Source organism: Peromyscus eremicus, chromosome 8a (assembly GCF_949786415.1).
Source record: "Peromyscus eremicus chromosome 8a, PerEre_H2_v1, whole genome shotgun sequence".
NCBI lineage: Eukaryota > Metazoa > Chordata > Mammalia > Rodentia > Cricetidae > Peromyscus > Peromyscus eremicus.
Genome location: NC_081423.1, coordinates 44,018,013 through 44,039,891, shown reverse-complemented (window position 1 = coordinate 44,039,891; position 21,879 = coordinate 44,018,013). Strand labels below are relative to the sequence as shown.

The 21,879-nt window shown below is 52.7% G+C and overlaps 1 protein-coding gene across 1 annotated transcript; it reads right to left on the bottom strand.

Annotated features, from left to right (window-relative positions):
* Positions 1-1,173: 1,173 nt before the first annotated feature.
* Positions 1,174-21,749, bottom strand: Map2k3 (mitogen-activated protein kinase kinase 3). Its single transcript, XM_059270838.1, has 12 exons — positions 21,536-21,749; positions 11,649-11,715; positions 11,236-11,284; positions 10,325-10,438; positions 9,986-10,105; positions 8,523-8,639; positions 7,751-7,802; positions 6,577-6,704; positions 6,157-6,234; positions 3,340-3,479; positions 2,395-2,440; positions 1,174-1,895 (listed from the first exon to the last, which is right to left on the bottom strand). The coding sequence occupies exons 1-12, from the start codon at positions 21,582-21,584 to the stop codon at positions 1,812-1,814; spliced, it is 1,044 nt and encodes a 347-aa protein (XP_059126821.1). The 5' UTR covers positions 21,585-21,749; the 3' UTR covers positions 1,174-1,811.
* Between the last annotated feature and the right edge of the window lie 130 nt (positions 21,750-21,879).

The following is a 21,879-nucleotide window of genomic DNA, read 5'->3' as shown; positions in this document are numbered from 1 at the left end:
GGGGAGTTGCAGCAGAGGCCGGTGAGGAATGGTGTGGGAGCTTCCATGTGATGCTGTGCTCTCCCAGGCACACCAAGGCAACATCACCTTTGTGATGTGCTGACTCTCCCCCGTGGTCCACCTATGCCTGAAGTCACACTCCAGTCTTCTGGCTTGGGCATGAGCACACGACTCCGACCTAGCCAGTAATAACCCTCCCTCCAGAGGACTATAGCTCTGGACCGACGTTTAAGCAGGGAGAAGCCACCAGGTTCTGATGACCCCGAAGGGTATGGACACAAGTCCTTTAGGATGTTAACCAAGCACCTGAATACACCAGTACCTAAGACCACACACATTCCTCCTAACAGGAGATAAGGCCTGTGGGGGTCTCTGTCCTAGTCCACATGTCAAGAAGCACAGGACTAGGGCTTTCTACCAAGCAGCACCCTCCAAGCCTTCTTCTAGGCACCACTCCCTGCCCTGGGCCTCCGCTGGCTTTGAGTAAGTGTTGGGAACTCTCTGAGAACATTTTCTCATCCGTAACCTCAGACAACATAATGCAATCAATGTGGAACCTGCCACTTCCTACCCAGTCATCTCTCTACCTCTGGCTATCAGCCGACTTCAGGTGGCCTTACAAGGATCTAGCCTGGGTGGCCATGGAATGAAACACCTCACCACAGCACCCCAAGAACCTGTGTCCTCCTGTGAATCATGGACAGGCAAGTAAAAGGCCCTGGTGGGTAGGCAGCCTCCAGGCCCTAGTCATGTCGTCCTGGTATAGTCCCAAAGTAAGGATTCCACCTAGGGTTCCACAACTCCCCAAGAAATAGTAGGCTTGCCAAAGTCAGCCACACACAGTTTTTTGGTTTGTTTTTTAATTAAAACAGCAATAGGTTCCTGCCCAGGGAAAGGCTGGGAAAGGCAGGCCTTTCTTCACAAAAATATATTTTCTTTCTTTTTTTCTTTTTTTTTTTTTTTTTTAAAAACACCACCAAAGTAAACCTATTAGCTCCCATGAGCTGGTCACACTTGGAGAGTTGGTATGGCTCCCCTGGTGGCCTTGTGCAAAGAGCTTGAGCCATCCTGTAGACTCCAGCCTGAGCACAGGGGTAGCTGTGATCCTGCTGGCACATAGGGTTAAGTGACCAGCTTCAAACCATGCAAGAAAAACCAGCGACACCCACAAAGCAAAAGGCAACAAGGATAATAGTTTAAAAATAAAGGCAAATATCACTAGAGGTGGAGGCTAGGGGCTAGGTCAGTGTGCCCCCAAGAGACCACTGGCCAGTGCTGGGGGATGACCTTGGGCAACTCAACACACCTCCCAAGAAAGTCTTAGGGGATTCCCATGGCTCATCCCCATAGTGTGTCCTCAGCACCCGAGACAGGATAGAGATGTCCCTGATCCAGGCCAGTGTACAAAGTCCATTCAGTTGTGATTTAAAATATATATACAACCTGGGTAGCATCCAGGACAGTACCAAGGCTATGGCCTGTCCACAGAAGCACCGGCTGCCTCCTCTTCAAGAGGCAACAGCATCTGTGGGGGGTACAAAGGCCCCTCCAAATTCATCCCTTGGGTGGAGGCCTGAGACCCTGGGAGCAGCAACAGCAGAGGCACTGTGGGGCCCACATGGGCCTGGCTAGGAGCCCCTGAGGTCCGATTCTTTGGCACTTGGGAGAGCTAGTTGCCAAGCCAAACAGGAACCACCCCCTCAATTCCTCCTGGAATGCCCAGGACCAGAATGGCAGTAGCTTATGGCTGTAGGTAAGTGCTGGCCCAGCGGAGGGGTATGGGATGCTGGCAGACCAGTGGGGTCCCAGGCCTATGAATCCTCTCCCAGGATCTCCTTCACAAAGGCAGCAATGTCCGTCTTCTTAGTTTTGTGCAAGGTGAAGAAAGGGTGTTCCTGGTAGGAAACAGAGGCACAATTTCTGGGGGTGAAGGGGTACAGGAGGAAGTATAAAGGGGAGCCCCCCCCCAGGCCTGATCCACCCCAGCATGCTCCTCCCGTCTGGCCAACTCCTGCTGTCTACTACCCCAGAAGCCCTCCAAAACCATCAGAGCTTGTGGCTCTGCCTCAGTCTCCCACAGTAATGCTCCCACTATACAAACATCTCCTTCCTCAAGGGTACCAGGCCTCTGCTCTACTAGACCCTCTACCCTTCTTTCATCAGCAAAAAGCCCATATCCATCCCTCCAGCTCAGTTCAAATGGCATCTCGTCTAGGAAGCATTCTCTGATGCCACACTGACCCCTCTGCCCTACTGTCACAGCATTGTGCATCCTTCCACAAGGCCTGGGTTGTGCATGTGAACCCGTGGATGCAACCCTCTTCCAGGTAGCCCCACCCAGCCACTACACAGCACAGGGGCAGGGCAGGGCAGGCACTTCCCATGCACACTCACCATTAGCTCCAGGTAGCTCATGCGCTCGGCGGGGTTCTTCCTTAGGCTAGGAAAGAGGGCAGTGAAGCCAGGTTCACACGGAGGAAGCGAATCTAGACAGGCTGGGCTTGCCCCCATTAAGCAGCATACTCCTGGGGCCCAGAGAAGGAGCGAGACTGTCTGGGGGTCTCGCAAAGTGGCTTGGGGTCCATGGGTACAAACTACAGTCTTGTAGCAACTTTCCTTGCCTCTTGGAGTCTAGCTGTCTCCATGACACCAACCCTGAAGTGTTCTGCCTAATGACCACATACTAAATTATCCTTTATCAGAAGGGAAGGCTTCAATCAATGGTTCTGGAGCATGAAGGTCCAATCAGAAAGGGTCAGACTAATCAATGAGCCTTGCTGCTGGGCTCATCTGCTTTCAGTTTTTCTTGTTTTCTACTGAGAGGCTCTGTCTTGCTCTCCGAGCACCTCTTGGCCCACAACACACAAACGCTGGTTTGCTCTCACTAGTTTCTTCTTAAAAAGGGATTTTCTAAATCTCTTTTATAACCCCAGAGTTATTTACAAGAAGCCACTTTTACTTTCTGTGTGGTTATTTAATTATGGTTAAAGAACATGCTCTGTATAATTGCCTTTTTTATTCTTTTATAACTCTAAACATGATTTTTTATAAAGCTTCCTTGAGCTTTCTGTAATTTGATAAAAACTTCTAGGCACCAATAAAAGCACACTTCGCTATGCATTTTAATCTTTGGTAATATACATATTCTCACACACACACTACTCCTCCCCTCCTTGAGTCTACCTGATTCACCCTGTTCAGGGAAGTCTAAACGAAAACCTCCCACTGGGACTCGGGTTTTGCTCCCGCTGCAGCTGTCACTGCTTCCTGCCTCTTGCTACCGTGTGGCTCAAAGGGTTTCCTGGATGCAGGAGGAGAGGACACAGCCCAGACACTCACCACTGGCTAGTGAAGTCCACAAACTCGGGGGAGAACTGGTCAGCTGGGAGCTGTGGGGATGGCTCCTCCACCACCTGCTTCAGCTGCTGGAACGGTGTCCCCCAGGACTCATAAGGGAATCGAAGTATGGCCATCTCGATCTGCAGTAGGAACAGCAGCAGAGTCAGCAGGCTCCAGACATCGGATGACCCGAACTTTGTACCCAGAAGCACAAAGTGGAAGGGACCTGGCCATCCTTCCCCAGTACCCCAGGCCAGGCCAGTGGTGCTCTCACTGACTGCCCTCACACCCAGCAGTAGGTCAGGTACTGGGATGCCAGTACTAAGCATGTCTGACCGGGTTAGCAGAACTAGCTCAGACTAAGTCTAGCCCTGGGGGAGTGGCAGCCACAGACACCTTCCCACAAGGCAGCAGTCAGCAGAGTACCTCACTGTATCAAGTCCTAGTCCCTGTTGGCCCCAGCTACACCCTCTCCAATACCTCCCCAGCACAGACTTCAATATTCAGGGCCACCTATCTAGCTGTTGCTTTTACTAGTGAGGACAACAGGGCATGGTGGACTCTCCTGCATGGATACCTCCTGACTGGGAGAGCAGGCTGTAGCCACCATAAGGAATGGAAGAGATACCACTCAAACAAATGCAACTGGAACAAACACAGCACTAAAGACTCGGCTAGGAAGGGGCTTCCCCATCAGTCTCCAGGCCTTTCCAGCCAACATGAGAACAGCATGGGTGGGAGGAGAGTGTGTGCCACCCTATGTGTCTGTCCACAGGACAGAACCGTGCAGATTCAGCATTTCTAGACTCTACGGTGGGGCCTTTCTGCAGACTATAAGAAAAAGCTCAGCGGCACCATATACCTAACCAAAAGCACCAGACCCTGGGCCTCAACCATATTGTCTGATGATCTTTTTTTCTGAAGAGCTTAGAAAATGATAAAGAAAAGCTATCTCAGCGTAGGCATAAGGCAGTCACCTATCACAAGAAATTATTTACAGAAAGACTGACCACCCCCAGGAGGCAGCCCCCTCTAAGAGCTGAACATGAGGGAGAACAGTGGACATGGGGACCCTCTTCCTCCAAGTTCACTCAGGTCAGCACTTCGTCAACACTGCTTCCTGGCTGAGAACGTTCCTGAGTGTGACCTGTGTCTGTCGGGGGAACCCCCTTGTGTTCTGAGACATAGAAAATGTGTGTGCCAAGAGCTCCTGTTGCCACCCGGAAGGGGATGCATTGAACTGTGTAACTGCTCCCTGGATGACAGCGTTTTAAGTGGAAATGTTAGGCTGAGGACAAACATGAGGGGTGGACCTGGAGGAAGAGGTTCTAGAAAATCTGGAAGGCATCCCAAGCCTTGCTCCTATTTCCACAGCCTGAAAAGCTATTGTAAAACTTTGACCCCAGCCTTCAAGATTAAGCCTCTTTAACAACAACAAAAATGTCTTACCCAAAAGTCATGAGATCAACCATGGGAAGAGTCTCAGAACAATTAGACATGAGGTAACCAAGAAAATGGGCAGTGTGTATTGGTAACGGTGACTCCAGATGGCCAGAATTTCACTTTTTGTTAAACTGCAGACAGATTGTTCTTGCTATATCAAGAACTAAGGTACCAGGACATTTTCCCATCCATGTGTAGTAAAGAAGTGCCCCCACCTTCAAAGAATTCAACTCCATTACAACATTGTGCTGGCTAGTTTAATGTTAATTCAACACAAGCTAAAGTCATCTGGGAAGAGGGAACCTCAATTGAGAAATGGTCCCCACCAGACTGGCCTATGAGCAAGCCTGTGCATTTTCTTGATTGATAACTGAGTGGGAGGCCCCAGCTCACTGTAGGTATTCGACTCAACCTCTAGGCTGGTGGTCCAGGTGATATAACAAAACAGGCTCAGCCAGCCAGGAGCAGCCAGCCAGGAGCACACTCCTCCATGGCTTCTGTTTCATTCAGGTCCTGCCTTCAGGTTCCCGCCCTGACTTCCCTCAGGGAAGGGGTATGACCTGAGAGCTGTAAGCCAAAATAAACCCTTTCCTCCCCAAACTGCTTTTGTGTTTTATCACATCAATAGGTGAACTGGAGCTCTCTGCCAGACAGTTCAAGAAGGCAGAGGCGCATCCCTACACCTGGACTTAGATTTACCTGGTCCAACCCAATCCTAATGGGCTAGCCCCTGCCCCTCCCTCCAAGCCAAGGATCCTCTCAGCCTCCACAAGGCCAGGATGCAGAGCCTCACCCTGCTGAGCCGGCAGAAATACAACAGGAACCTATAGCAACAGACTCCTGGTGTGGAAAAGCTCAATTCCTTTTTTTTTTTTGAGGGTTGGGAAGGGTATTGAAACAGAGTCCCTCAAATTCACTATGAAGTTGAGGATAACCTTGAACTCCTGATCCTTCTGCCTCTGCCTTCCAAAGCATCACATTACAAAAGGGTGCTACCACAGGAATCACATCACAGGAGGGTGCCAGCGTGCCCAGCTAAGAGTTTACCTTCTTGATTTGGAAATGGCTTGCATGGCAAGAAATAAACTTAGCATCAGCTGGGATTTCTTATCTACCCATGACTCTAGGGAAAAGGCTGACATCACAGAATCCAGGGAACATCCATGATGGTTCAACTGAGCCCTCAGGAAAGAGGTCCTCTACCTCCCAAATGTCCTCTTACCCAATAGGAATGTTTGATGGTGCATTTGTTTTCTTGGACACTGAAACCAACTCTTTCTTCTGGGATTTAAACTACCTGGAGTTCATGGACCCCAACACAGACACACCCCACCCCACTGGACCAGCAAGTGCTGCACCCAGCCCAGACAGTACCATGGTGATGCCGAGGCTCCAGACATCAGACTTGACATTGTAGCCCTTCTGATTCAGCTCAGGGTTGATCCTTTCAGGCTGCAAGAGAGACCAGAGGACTTGAACAACCAGCCAAGGCTCCCTCCATTAGACCCTTCCTCTTCTACTCCATAGCAGAGTGCCATCAGGTTCCCCTGCTCACATGAGATAGGCCAGCAAGAGCCAGAGCCAATCCTTGCCTTCCCACCGGGCCTCCAGTCCTAAGGAACTCTGCCTTCCTAATAACAGGGATCACAGGTTCTACAGACTACAAGTTCATCCAAATAGGAATCTTGCAGCACAGAAAAATGGTGGCAGGAGGTACAGCTGGAAAAATCCAGCCCACTACATAGCATCAGAATCTTGTCCTGTCCTTCACCTAGCCAGGATGTCCCCACTTACAGCCATATAAGGCTTGCAGCCAGCATCCATTGTCTTTGCCACAGAGTCCACCAGGTAGCCACTGATGCCGAAGTCACACATCTTCACATGCCCCTCCTTGTTGATAAGGACATTGGATGGCTTCACATCTACAAGAAGAGCATACCTTTCTCAGCCTGTGCCAAATGAGATGCTGCCTCCTCTAGTGCCCTGTGGTCCAGCAGCAGGTTACCCAATGCTCCAAGGTTAGGACAAGGAAAGAGAAGCAGTGAGATGTGCAGCAGCAGGCCCCATCCCATAGCTGGACAATGAGTCAGAATGCACTTCAACCTATCCCTACCAAAGAGACATCAGAGCCCTGGAGACACTACCTAGGGGCTGGCTATGCATGCACACCACCTGCTAGAGACACAAATCTAGGAAGTGGGTGAATAATAGGGTGGGTGACGGTGTGAGGATGGGTCTGTGCGCATATGTGCCTCATAGGAGGCAGGAACTTCCAAGCAAATGTCCATGTGGATGTGTAAAGGCAAAGATGCACAGAGAAGGACAGGAAGATTCCATAGCAACGGGCCAACAATGATGACCCGAGGATGGAACTGGGGTGAGTACTGAGCATCCAAGTCGATATGACCTCCTCCATTTTCTAAGCACAGCGCAACCAAGTTAGTGGGAGGTTGTCTTTGTCTTTATTTTGTTTTGTTTAGTTTTTGTTTTTTGAGACAGAGTTTCTTTGTGAAGTTCCTGGCTGTCCTGGAACTAGCTCTGGCCTCGAACTCACAGAGACCCGCCTGCCTCTGCCTCCTGAGTGCTGAGTTTAAAGGTGTGTGCCACCACGACCTGTCGGGAGGCTGATTCTTAATAACTAATAACCCTGGAAGGGAAAAACCAGACTAGTGGCCACAAGGGCAAAAGGAGCCCAGAAAAGCTCAGGATGGTTGCGTGGGGGGTGAGAGGAAGTTTGTATCCGATTCCCAGAGTGACATGCCACGACCTAGGTGTTTCACAGCACATAAACTGTACATATGAATGAGAAGTGGACAATGGAGCCCAGGAAAAGCAAGCATCCAGTTAGTTCCTCCTGTTCTGAGCACAGCAGACCCAAAGGCACAAACGCAGAAAGTGACCCACACCCCACCAGGTGTATCACAGTCTGTCCCTCCCTGAGCCTCAGTGGCTGGTGGAGGACACTGACCTCTGTGGATCACAGACAGCTTGCTGTGCAGGTGCTCCAGGGCCCGCACGATCTGAATAGGGGTGGGGGAGGCAGGACTGCTGTTATTCCAGGTAACACCAACGATAACAAAGCAGCCAACCTCATCCCTTCTAAACACACCCTAGCCCTGTCACCCAGCTCCTGCCCATGCCCCAGATGTGCCCGTCATCCTGGCTGTCCTAGGACAGACTTGACAGCTTCCTGCCTTTCCTCTCACTCCACAAATCCCAAGCGGTGCTGCCCAAAGGCCATCACCAAGACCTACCAGGCCCCCAGGTTTCTTTCACCCCGCTAGTAGAGCTACCTCCGGGGACTAGGAAAGAGAGGGGCTGGAGGCATGGGATGGTTTAAACGCTTCCAGGTGCAAACAGGATTAAAGGGCATCCTTGATTCTACCCCATGCTCAGCTGTAGCAACGCGCAAACCAGAGTTGTTACCCTCCTCTAGAAACAGTAGACTCAGAAAGCAAACATTTCCCTATCACAGCCCGGACCTCTGGGAGCTACCATGGGGTATCTTAGTATGAGGCAGTACTAAGCTCTTTTCTTCAAAATGGGCGGGAACCTGAGAGATGTATTCACAGGCTTGGAGGCAGGTAGTGGCCAAGCCTAAGGAGCTCCAGCCTGGGGCCTCTCTAGGAAGGTAATGCTCCAAGGTTTCAGAAGTACTGAGCCTCCAGGGGACAGCTGCTATGCCAAGATTCAGTCACACAGCAGGCTCTGTGCATGCTGGGTAGAACCAGGCCACTCACAGACACAGCAATCTCGCCCAGGATGTCCTCCGGAATTGTCATGTTCTTGTCCAGCACCTTCCTGTAGAACTTGTCCAGTGAAGTGTCCATGAGCTCCATGCAGATCCATACATCTCCCTAAGAGAACACCCAGTGCTTAGCTGGTCCACTAATGCTACCCTGACAACCTATAGGCTCCCAGTGGTCTCCTCAGCCCTGAACAGCCTGGCCTTGAGCACCAGGTGCAGCCTCCACCTAGAAAGGGACATTATGAACCACTCCCCACTCCCATACACACCTCAGATGTTCCTGAACCCCTCACCACCCCTGCCTGCCTTTCAGATTTGCCTTTCTGGCACCTCACCATGCAGTCCATGCCACCTAGCCCCAGTCTCCTCCACCTGTGCCCTAGCGCCATAGTGTTCCCAGGGAAGCAGGAGCCTAGTGTGTCCTGAGACTTTCAGGACACAAAGGGACAAGAACCAAATTCCTTTCACTGGAAATGACCTCTCCTCTCCCCAGCAAACCTGCACAGCCTTGAGATGGCCTCCAATAGAGGTGGCTCAGCCCAGAAGTTCCCGAGCACAGAGTCAGCTGACACTTACACAGGGTATCAGCCCACTACATGAAATGTGTAAGGTGGGGTCTGAGCCACCACTGGGACTTGAGAAAGATCCAAAAGGAAAGCCAGGGCAGAGAATCACCATGAACCACTCAAGAAGCCAACCTCATCCAAGGCAAGTCCCTGCTCCATGCTGACTCTGGGGGTCACCTCATGCTGTTCCCAACACTAAATGCCTCCAGCTGGCTCAGGGGGCAGCTCTATACTCTTGATCCTAGACCTTATACCTTGCCTCACCCTCCAGTCCTCTACCCCAACATACAGCCAGTCCTCTGCATCTAGAATCTAGCCCAGATCGTCACCCCTCCACAGTGCTTCCCCCTTGGGGCTCACCCTGCATGCCCACTCAGGTGCTAGCAGAAAGCAAATAGCTGCAAATATAAATCTCAGCTGCTACTGAGTGCCGGGCCCCAGATCAGGCCCCTGACCACAACCTAAAGAGACCTGCAGCCGGGCGGTGGTGGCGCACGCCTTTAATCCCAGCACTAGGGAGGCAGAGCCAGGCGGATCTCTGTGAGTTCGAGGCCAGCCTGGGCTACCAAGTGAGTTCCAGGAAAAGGCGCAAAGCTACACAGAGAAACCCTGTCTCGAAAAACCAAAAAAAAATAAAAAATAAAAATAAATAAATAAAGAGACCTGCTCAGACACCTGCTTCATCTTCAGACAAGGAAACCGAGGCACAGAGTTGCCCAGGAACAAGGAATCCAGGCTTCCAAGCTTGCCTCTCCAGATCCCATCTAAGCTGTCTTAGGTGACAGAGAGCTCAGTGTGGCTCCCCTGTATCCAAGGTCCCAGCAGCTACACACAGTAGCAGCGGCATGGCAGTAGTGGTTGGCAAGAGGTGGGCAGAGACAGAGCCTACCTCTCTGAAGAGGGCACCGTAGAAGGTGACCGTGTAGAAACAGTCAACCGTGCGCATGTTGATGTCTAGGTCCATAAGCAGGCGTTTCTGCTCCTGTGAGTTCACAGTGGCCCGGATGCGCTGCAGGAGAGATGCATGTCAGGGCCATGTGTAGGCCGCACCCCTTGCCTAGTCCATGAGGGCCAGGAGCCTTGGGGAATCCATGGCCCGGCCTGGTCTGAGAAGTTCTGCCTCAATGCGGGTGATGACGGTGAGTGACAGGGCCACGGGTAGGTAGTCAACCTGCAGCTCGGTCCATTTCTCCTCAAGTGCTCCTCCAGTAGGGTGAGCCCTGCTTACCTTTACAGCCATGATGGTACCACTCTGAGCATGTCGCACCTTCTCCACCACCCCATAGGCTCCGCGGCCCAGCTCTGAGATGGTCACCAAGTCATCAGCCTCCACCTCAAAGTTCTTAAGAGGCAAAAAAGGAGAGGTGATTAGTGATCATCATCAAGTCAGAGACTAGCTCTTATCCCTCACCCAGAAAAAAAAAAGCAGAGGACAAGCGAATCAGATTCAAGTTTGAAGAGGCTGTATGCCATGCTGTGTGACCCTGTGGAAATCACTTAGCCAATCTGAGCCTGCCACAGATCTCTATAAAATGGGTTCAAAACCAAATACTTGGAGACTTTGAGAAGAACTCTTCCCTCTTTCACACACATCTCAGCAGAGGGAGACACTAGTCAATCATCTACTGAGTCTTTATGGGAGTTCCCTCCCCTGAATGAGATATACGGGATTATGCAATCAGACTAACAGGACACCAGGCAATGACAGGAGCTGGGTAGGTAGGCGCTGCCAGAGGCTCCCAGCATGCTTTGCCCTGGTGCATATCCCCAAGTCGGGCTTCTCAATGGCAGGCAGTCTTTCGAGGCACTCAGGTATGTATGATATAGAGTCTAGGGTCTGGCCTGAGGTCTGGGGCCCAGGAGCCTGCATGTCCAACATGCTGTTTCCAGGCGATACAGAAGTGGGAGATTCATAGCCCACCCTCTGAGATAGGCAGTTCTGGGCTCCCCACAGCCCTATACGGCAGGTGGAATGTACTTCTTCCAGACAGGTTCAAGGCCACGTGGCCCAGGGCCACAACCAGCAAGACAGGAAAGAAGTTCTTCCCCAGAGCCAAGCTCTGCCTACCACCCATGGCCACCTCTCAATGGCCCTATGGGATGAGGCAGGAAGCTTCCCAGGGTCCAGTCACCACCTACTCTGTCTCCTATAGTGATGAAGGTCCGGGAGTCGAGGTTCCGAGGAGGTCTGTGGAGAAAGCAGAGCCATAAGCTTCTCTGGGAAAAGAAACAATGGGGGTATGAGGGTGAGATGTATCCTGGTCCTGGGGGCAGCTTACACAGCCACCCCACTTCATTGATTGTCTACTAGGTCTCCGTGTAACAGTGTGGCCAGGCGGCCCTGACAGAGCCCCCAAGACAAGGATTGGGAAGGCATGGAGCAAACGGCCAGTGCTCCTGAGTCTCCACTAGAGCCACCAAGACAGGATGAGAAGAAACAGCTCTCTCACCCACCTCTGACCCCCGTGTCCCTACTTCTTACTCACACTCCTGACCTCCTTCAAGAAGTTTCTCCAAGTCTGAACAGAGTAAGGAACTTAAGGCAGACTCACGTGGGGCTGGGCACAGGTGGCCTGGACACACAGGCTATCCGCAAATCCTTTTTCCTTTTGGACTTTCCTGAAGTGGAGAGAAGACAGGGATCGACTCTTAGTCCTGGGCTGGGCAGAGGTGGGGAGAGAGGTGATTCAGGCCCCTGGTCCTCACTACCTGCCCCTCCAGACATAGATACCCAAGGGACAGTGTGATCAGTGCCAAGAGGACCCTCAGAGCCTATTCAGAGCATGGTCCCCCTCAGGCGGGGGGCCAGGCACAGGCCTTCTCCCCAGCACAATGGCAAAGCCAAGCTCCACCCTCCTAGGAGCTGCCCTGCAGCTGGGAGGCACCAGACAGCTGTGCCTATAAGACACACACACACACACACACACACACACACACACACACACACACACACACATTCGAATGCTCAGCTATGCATGAGTTTCCAGGCCTCTTACCACCAGGAATGGAATGCAGTCTGCCCAGTACCAATGTTCCCAACCACACAAAAGCTCATGTCCTAGGTCTCTGGTCTGAGCTGAGCTGTGTCTTTCAAAACTTATATGCTGAAGTCTTGACCCCCAGAATGCAACCTTATTTGGAGAATAGGGGTTTTTTGCTTTTGGGGGGAGGGCAGAGTTAATTAAATCAAAATGAAGTCATTAGAGTTGGCCCTAATCCAGTGTGACAGGACTGGTGAGTGTGTTTGTGTGTGTGTACCTGTGCACACACATATGAACATGGAGACGAAACCTAGAGCTTTTTGCCTGCCAGGTAAGTAAGTGCTCTTCCAGCACAACTGGTATCTTTATAATAGAGGAAATTGGGGTACAAAAGAGGAAGCCAAATGCCACCTCTAAGCCAAAGAGAGGCTTGAAAGAGAGCCTTCCTGCATGGCCTCTGGGAACTGTCTACCCTCCTCTCAAGTTCCTGCTGTGGAAGCTGCCTATTCGGTGGTCTCTGTAACAGCAACCCCTGCCTCACCATGTCCTTCTGCCACCAGGGTCAACCCTGGGGAGGGAGTGGCTGAGCCTGGGCTCCATTCAGGCCCCTGCTCACTGTACTTCCACTCTCTGAGTCTCAGTTCCCTCATTGGTCACACCAGAACACAGACATCCACTGGGGCAACAGAGGCTTGGCCTGGCGCATGACCTGAATGGGGTGGTACCCCAGGATCTCCGTCTCCCACTTCTAGGGCCCCAGGGTTCGGCACCCACCGCTGACAGAAGGCACTAACTCTCTCAGCCTCAGCTTCTCCAGGCAGTCGAGGCACTGACCCCCAAGTGGGGAGAAAACTCCAGGGAAAAGCAGGGTAAGAAAGATGCAACAAGTCTCCTCAGTGTCCCACAGGACAGAAAAGCAGACCAAATGCCGGCCCTTCTCAGAAGCTTCCTGCAAACTCCCACCAGCTCACTCTGGCTACCTAGTCCTATAGTCAGGAACTGTCCACCATACCTGCCACCACCTGCCAGGAGACCCCAGTCCGTGAAGCCATGTCTAAACTAGATTCTGGCAGATCTGGCCATAGCCGCACACACAATCCAGAGCTTGGGATGTGACTCCTCAGGTAGTAAGGCCTGTGTGTCCAGGCCAGCCCAAAGTGGCTCTCAAAAGTACTGACTGGGAGACCAAGATGAGTAGCTGGGCTCACTGCAGACCCCTTTGGGTGAGGTGCGGGGTTCTCCCTGTGCTGAGGGGACAGGCCCTGGGTCTCATGCACCCGTGGGTCCAAGTCTTTGCCTAATGTGACCTCTGGCTACACATGCTAGGGGTAGAGTTGGGCAGCTGCGAAAACTCTGTACGTACCCAGATTGGCCTATGCGCAAGTTCTCTCTCTGCACTTCGGCCTGGACTATGTAGTTTTCATTCCTGATAGGAGGCTCTTTGCAACCAAAATATGAAGTGTTCCATAATAAAATGCACAACTCTGCTTGCAACATCTAGAGCCACAGCCTGATCCCCAGCCCTGGCAAACCTGCCTAAGTGGAGATCATAGTGCCACCCATCCACATCACCGCCACTTTCTGCTCTCCTGTGTCTCCTGCAGTGGACTGGGAGGTAGTATAAGATATGCCCTCTGCCAGGCCTCAATTGCCCCATCTGTCAAGGTCATGCCCACACCTGCAGTTGGGTACGGTGGTGAGCTTCTCTTATCTGCCCAGGCTGGGCAGCACACAGCCAGCTACCCTAACAGGGCCAGCAGCCTATGTTAGGAGAGACCCAAGCTACTGGTGCAGCCACGCCAGCTGTCAGAGGGAACGGGCAAGGCCACCATGGAGACAGCCCAGAAAAAGGCCTCAAGCCACCAGACACCGCTGGCACTATCCAATGCCAATGTCAGGGCTGGGCCCAGATGGTCAGGCAGCCTGGGGCTACCCACCAGGTGTGGCCCAAGGTGGTGACTGTCACCACAACAAACAGAGACTCTTGGCCACCATGAGCAAACCACAAGCCTGCCAGGATCGCAGAGTCCTTTGTGCAGGTCAGCCTAGCGCCAGGCATCTACATAGCTCACTCCAGCCTCACAGAACCTCCTCGGGGAAGAAGTGAAGAAACTGAGGCTGACAGGGATTGAACCACCTACCTAAGAATCTACCGCTGACATCAAAGCACCCACAGATGAGGGCGAACTTCTGGCCCCATCCTCCTCCCACCTGTACCACTGCCCCCTCACACGCAGCTTTCCACCTTATTCCCTTTGCATATACTATTCTCTCGGCCCTTCGACCCCATCCAGTCTGGTACCTGATCCTGCCAGCTGACAGTTGCAACTCAGTCCCCTTGCCGTCCCTGCGACCTCCTGGCCTCTACTGCCACTCCTCACGGTTACTTTCCCAGACAAGCCACTCTGGAGCCAAGTGGTCGGGTTCAGCTGTCACTCTGCCACTTCTTTGCTATGCACTCTTAGGCAAATGATTATGTCTCTCTGGGCACCAGGGCCTCAGTATGATGCGGAGAGGTCTGGCAGACCTCCCAGGACCCAGCAGTGCCCAACAGAGGATAAGGGGGAGCTATCTGAGGCCACCACCCACGTTACACCCTCTTCTCCATGGCTCCATGAGGAAAAGTTTTTCACTGATCCACTGTACAAGTCAGGCAAAGGGGAGAGATGGCTTGACAAAGGGCATTGTGAGCATCTGCTGGGGTATGGACAGGATCCCGAACAGCCCGGCTTGCTCTAACATCCAACCGTCAGCAGGGATAGACTGAGAGCACGCCCCTTGGTGAGAGCCGTGCATCACAAGACAGTAAGTCCTATCCCATGGTTTCCAATGATAAAAGTGACACTTAGGCCTTGTTTACTTTCCCCACCCCTACCGCCAGTGCTTAATATGGCATCTGGTTTCCAGGAGAAGTCCTGGGCCCGGGCAACTAAGCCAACCAAACTGGGAGCTGATGCTGCTGCTTAAGTGTCAGAGGCAAGATGTCCCATCTTCCCACTCAGCTGGCCATCTCCATCCAGCAGTCTTTTAGAGAATAAACAAGACCACCCACAACTGAACAGGGAAAACTGAGGTCCAAAAAGAAGGGTGGGCTTTCTTGGTGAGCAGCTTCCCCTTGGTAGCTAAAATGTGCCAGCTTCAAGTGCATGGCAGCCGGGCCAAGCCCAGACAGGAAGGAAGGAGACTATGACTCTGCCAAGGGCACAGCCCCTATCAATCCCAGGGCCCAGGACCGGCTTCACAGGTCAACAGGAGCAAGAATCCTTCTCCTCTGGCCACACCTCACTAGGTGGGACCCTTCATCCTGCAGGCTGTCAAAACTGCCCATTTCCCTTCCCTTAGAAATGACGTCTCTGACAGCCCACCCACTCCCGTGGCAACTCAGTGAGTTACCATGTGCCAGGCCGAAGTACTGGCCCTTGGCTCCCCCTGACACAACCTGCCTCTTGATTATGCCCAATCCTGCTGCTAATATCCAGGGCCCTTTGCAGCCCTGTCCCCAAGGAACCTGGCCTGTCACTGCACACTTGCTGACGCAAGACAAGCTTCTGAACTTGGTGACATTTGCAGTGATACAAGGGACCAAGGCCAAGATTGTTCCTGCAGGCACACAGGTAGGCACCACACAAGTTGCGGCAGCCAGAAAAACACTCACCCACATAGACTCCGAGCTGTCCTAAACCAGCACCTCCATCAACCAGCACACAGAACCTCCCTTCCACCGAGGTCCCAGCACAAATGAAGCCAAAGCCAAGAGTGAAGAGGCACTGTGGTCCCAGACAGCTGACTCCAGTTTCCTTCCATTCTCATCTCAGGGCTGCCCTGTCGTCCACCATGTGGAAGCAGCCTGGGCCTCGGTAGAACAGAGGGCTAAACACACGTTGGGCATACCAAAGTTCAATTTTTACCTATGTATTTTGAGACAGTCTCGTGTAAGAACTCACTGTATGGTATACAGCTGAGGATGGCACTGAAATTTTCTTTTTGAGACAGGGTCCTACAGCCTCTGACTCCTACGTGCTGAGATTAAAGGTATGCACCACCATGCCTATCTGCAACATTGAACTTCTGATCCTCTTGTCTCCACCAACTGAATGCTAGTAAGCTCGAATTTTAAAAAGAACTGAAGGGGCTCGGGTGTGCCCCAGTTGGTAGAGTGCCTACCTAGCATGCATGGGGCCCTGGACTGAATCCCCAGAGACCCTGAGTTTGATCCACAACACCACATAAAACCAGGAGTGGTAGGGCACATCTGTCATTAAGTCTCAAAAGAAGAAAAAAGAAAGAAAAGAAATATGAGGTGCGGTACTGGGGAGATGGGGAGTAAAGGGAATATGAGGAAGAGGGAGAGAAGGAAAAGGAAGCCTAACCAGGAGGGGGTCACAGAGGAGGCTTCACCACAGGCCCATACATGGGAGGAAGGTTCAGCTGAGCCGCTCAGGGTCAGGGACTAGCTGTGGGTGCTGCTGGACACAGCATCCCTGAGAAGTCAGGGCAGCCCTAGAACTCCAGCTCAGCCAAGGCACTACCGCAATCCAGCAGGCAGGGAGAAGGGTCAGGGCAGGAAGCTGCTGACTCTCCCAAGGCCAAGTATGGCTAGGCTTGTTGTCTATGTGGCCTAGTAAGATAGAGCATTGTCTCTGCTCTTTATGTGAAATGGCAAAGAAAAATCTATAGGGGCTGCTGGGCACACAGGCCTGACAGATATGTGCGACATGGAAAACCGATCAAGGGGAGGCTCGAGAGAATTCAGAATGAGCCCTGCACTCCCCAGGCTAGCACCAGATGTGACATCGATGAAATCCTACTACCTAAGAAACTAGTCCAGGAGATTCTACCCTTAGGTCAGCCCCACACCTCCAAGGCTTCCCTCACTGACGTTTTCAATGCCACTGAACAACAAAGCTGAGTGACAGGGACAGGTCTGCAGAAAGGCCCGAGCACCTCAGTTCTGTAATCCCCTCTTAATTCCCTCAGGCTGCCCAGGCAGTCATAGTAGTCTACAGCTGCAGTTTAGGAAGCAGAGGAGAAAGAGATCCTAGAGCAGCGGTTCTCAGTCTGCAGGTCCAGATCCCTTCGGGGGTCAAATGACCCTTTCACGTGGTCGCCTAAGACCACCAGAATACACAGATCTATACATTATGATTCTTAACAGTAGCAAATTATGGTTACGAAATAGCAATGAAAATCATTTTATGGTGGGGGTCACCACATCATGAGGAGCTGTATTAAAGGGTCGAAGCATGAGGAAGGGTGAGAAGCGCTGTCCTCGAGCATAGCGAGTTCTGGCTCTCCAACCAGCGAAGCCCGGGTCACAGATCTTTATGAGTACATCATCAAAGGCTATTTACCCACCTCCCAATGAAAAGCAGCCACAGTCCCACCAATTAAATAATAACAGATGCCATTTGTTTGGGAAACACTATCTCCCATCTTTACTACCACCCTGCAGGGGAAAGACGCTTCCTCCCACTTCGGAGAAGAGGGTTGAGTCAAAGAGGACATGCCATTTACCCAGGTGAGGAAGCAATGGAGTCAGGCCCAGATCCTAGACCCATTATAGCTGTAACGACCAGAACCTGACACCTGGCCACTGGATAAGGCCATCTGCATCCATAAAGGCAGGGCTCACTAGCTCATTTTGCTGGAGGACACAAAACAAAAAAAAACAAAAAAACCAAAAAACCTTGGGCTTCTTCTCCAAAAGATGGGCCCTACCCACAGGACTGAAACCTACACAAAGTGTCGAGAATGCACCAGATGCAATTTGTTCAAAATGTCATGTTGCAAAATGAGCAGAATAGGGATCTGAACCCAAGTAGTTCAACCTAGCTGACCCTGCAAGCTGCTCCTGGCTTTCCTCAGGCCCTGTTCTCTGGGCCAGGGGCAGTCAACAACAGCTGCCACCTACTCCTAAATAGTGAGCAAGAGGAAGCAAGAGTCGTTTACCTAACAGAGGAAGTTCCTGGACAGGATAGGAGGGCCTGCCCAGAAGCCAGGTCCAGCTCAAGAACAGACAACCTGTGGTGTCCAGCTCAGAGCCAGGGGCAGCCTACAGGGCCAGGTACATAACCCCCTACCACTGTCTGCCAGACATTGCCCCTTTAAGCTATAGGCAGTGACTGGTATGCCCATGGTGAGTCAGCACCCAGCGCCTGCTGATTCACCCACCGGAAGCCTGGCTGCCTCTCCCCACACAGGCTGACTGGGAACTTTACTGCCTTCAGGCCCTGAGCCACAGGCTGGCTGATAGAGAGTTTCCTGTGCGTCACACTAGGACGGGGGGAAGTCCCCAAGGTGCCACCCTCTAGTCTTTCCAACTCCCGGGACAGGAGGAAAGCTATAACCACAGCAGGCAGGACCAGGACAAGACATTCAGTGCTCCTGCAGCCTCACTGGGCTGCCAGAGGCACCAGCCACCAATGAGCTCCAGTGAGAATACCCACAACAAATATGCACAGGGTTCCCCAGACCACCCTGAGCACACGTGTCCCTGTAACAGCTGCCCTTGGCCTCTGACTGCAGCCAGTGGCCCACTAACGAGCAAAGCTGAAGGGACCCATGGGCCTCTCACATTTGGGGAGAACTTCCCAGGCTTGGGCACAAAGGACAGGCCGTCAGCTGTCCAGTGGGAAGTTCACAGATAAAATTCCCCACCAAAGGTCAGGTGCTACCACTCCCTGCCTGCTCTGTCCAAAGTTCTCAGCAAAAAGGCTGGCAAGATGGCTCAGCGGGTAAGGGTACTTACTATCAAGCCTGATGACCCAAGTTCTATGCCCGAAACCCATGTGGTAGAGGTTGAACAAGAGAACTGACTAAGTGTATTCTGACTTCCAGAGAGACGTCCATACATGCGCTATGCTGCGGCATGCGTGTATCTATATATGCATATGGAAGTGTAATTTCTTTTAAGTCTTCTGCAAAGGTAGAAAAGAGTTCCTGCAGGGTCCACACTGGTGCAGATTCACCAGGGCCTCCACCTACACCTTCGCATCTGTTGCAGGGCCACACTGGGGGAAGCATCCACTGTTAAAGACTGCACGCACAATAAGTGCTTCAGCAGGCCCCCAGGTCCAGTGGACATGGGGGTGATGGCCAGAATGCCAGGGTCCCACTGTTCCCCTAAGCAACTCATATAGGAACGGGACGCAGGGAGCACAGGAGAGATCATCTTGTAGTCCTGCTCTGGCTATCACAGCTATATAGCCTCTGTAAATGGTTAGTGTCCCTGAGCCTCTGTTAATGAGCAAATGGGGTGACGGGGAATAAACAAGGCAACGTACAGCACGTGGCAAAAACCTTGGTAAGTGACAACTCAAGCGTTTTCTGTTTGTTTGTTTGTTTTTAGCTTTTCAAGATAGGGTGTCCTCTGTAGCTTTGGAGCCTGTCCTGGAACTCACTCTGTAGACCAGGCTAGCCTCAAACTCACAGAGACCCACCTATCTCTGCCTCCCGAGTACTGGTATTAAAGGCGTGCACCACCACCATCCGGCCCGACAACTCAAGCGTTTTTTGGTGAATGGATATTGTTATTCCACCACCACAGATGTCTCCAGACCCCCTAAAAGGCTTCAGGGATCCTGGGTCTTGGAGAGAGTCTGACCTCCACCCAACCCACCCAATATCATGTCACCTAACCTACAATCTGCACATTTATACTGGCTCTCTCAGAAGACAGACCCAGACAGTCCAGTGCCACAGCACATGAGGGTCAACAGTATCCCCAATCAGCGCTTTGCTACATCACCCACAATCTCTCTCCCTTGTAATCTACAACTGCAACTTTTATTTTGATGCGGCATCTCTGGCCTGGAAGAGCTGAAATGCCTCCAAAGCAAACACTGCTTCCAAACCCTTCCTGAGTGGAGCAGCATCTAATTTCCTGGTTCTCAAGTTCCACGAGGTCTGCACGGCAAGTCCCTCCCCAACCACCTCCCCCAACAAGTACCTCCCTAGTTACTCACAGAAGTTGGGCAATGGTCAGGGATCTGGCCTCCCACTTACGTAAGATGCAATTACCCCGCCTACTGGGCTCCTGTACAGCCATGGAAGCCAGCTGCAGGGGACTGAAAAGGCCCCCGCCTGCCCAGGACAGCCTGCCCAGGACCAGGACTCCTGAGGTCGAGGCTTCCTAGGTCAGGAGAGAGAAGGCCACCACTGCCCAAGCGCTCTCCAAGTGCCTGCCATTCCGGCCATCTGTACTCTGCAGTTAGCTGCAATCCAAAGCTGGGCCCTGACCCCCCCAGGGCTGAGCCTTTCCAGTAAGAAAAGCTGCAAACAGCCAAGGTCATGCAGCAACATTTCTCCCCCTGTGCACCAACTATGTGCCAGATGCTAAGCTAGGTTCTTGATCATCTCGCTCATGCTGCCTTCAAACCATTCTACCTTCAATCTCACATCACACGCCTGTTATCTGTTTCATTAGTAAGGCCTGGACATGTCAAGAGACTGACCAGGTCAGGCAGCAGCAGATACAGCATGCTGAGGGTCAACCCATTCACAGCTCTAGGTCTAGTTTGGAATTCTCTTTTCTGCAGACCAACCTACTTAGTCTCTGACATGTCAAAAACGTCTTTCTCTCTTCCTGGGGGGGGAAAAAAAAAACTCTCTTTGCCATCCAAGTCTTGTCCCCCTCACTTCCCATGACAAATGCTGCTGCCGCTGCAGCCCACGCAGCAGCACCGCCACCTCACAGAAATTTCCAGGAAAGCCAGCTAGTTACTTGGAGAAGACAAGCCCAAGTCTTGTACGGTTAGCCCCTAGCCCAGCAGCTAGCCCGAGTAGCAAACAACAGGTCTGAAAGCAGCAGTCCAAGACACACCAAGTGCAGGAAGAGGTCAGCTCCTAATGTGCAGTGAGAAGATTGCCACTGAGTCAGACAGAAGTAGGCAGCACGGGCTGAGCTACGAAGTGGAGCCGCCAGGAAGTTCTACAGAGACAGCCCCAGGGAGGAGTGCAGGCGGCCAGCGTGCAGGCCAGCAAGGTGTGGGCTAAGGACTCACAAGGATGGAGGGAGCTGGAGGAGAGGAGTTCTGAGTTCAAGACTAGGCAGGTTTCCGGCATTGGGAACACAGCCCTGGGGCCCAGAGGAGAATAAATTCCAGCCTGGACACAATCCAGCAACCTGGCCTGAGGGGGCTGGTGCAGCCCAAAGACCCTCTAGCAGGGATCAGTGAAATCCCGGTTGAGTGCAGGATGCAGCCGGGAAGCCTAAACGAGGAGCTCACGATGAGGCTCCAGACTTGGGAGCCGGGTTAGGAGAACGAGTCCTGCCTGGGTGCAGTCCCACGGCCTAAGATCCGGATTCCAGGGAGGTCCCGTGAGGTCCCGGGCTTCGGCTGGACCCAGTCCTGGGCTGGAGTGCCGCTGCCCATGCCCGGCCCGGAAGGGAGTCCAGTGTCCCGGACGGGATCGAACTTAGTGTGGTTCGGGCCGCGCGGTAGGGCGGGAGAGCCTACCTTTGGTCTGAGGCAAGTTGGCCGGCGGGCTCGCGGCGGGCGACTCCATGCTGTGGACGGTCGCGGCGGAGAGCACTAATCTAGAGGACAGCAGACTACACCGGAGCCGGGCGCGCTCATGGCTGCTGGCGGCGGGCGGCGGACGACCGGCGATGGGGAGCGGAGAGGCGACGGCAGCGAGCGTCCGAGGCGGGCGGCGCCACAGCCACACTGGGCAGCGCCGGACGCCGGTCGACGGCGCCACGCAGACCCCGCCCCTCGCGCTGATTGGCCCGCCTGAAAAGGCCCTTGCCTATCAGACACCGACCGGACTGTCACGCACAAGCCCCACCCTCCAGGAGCCG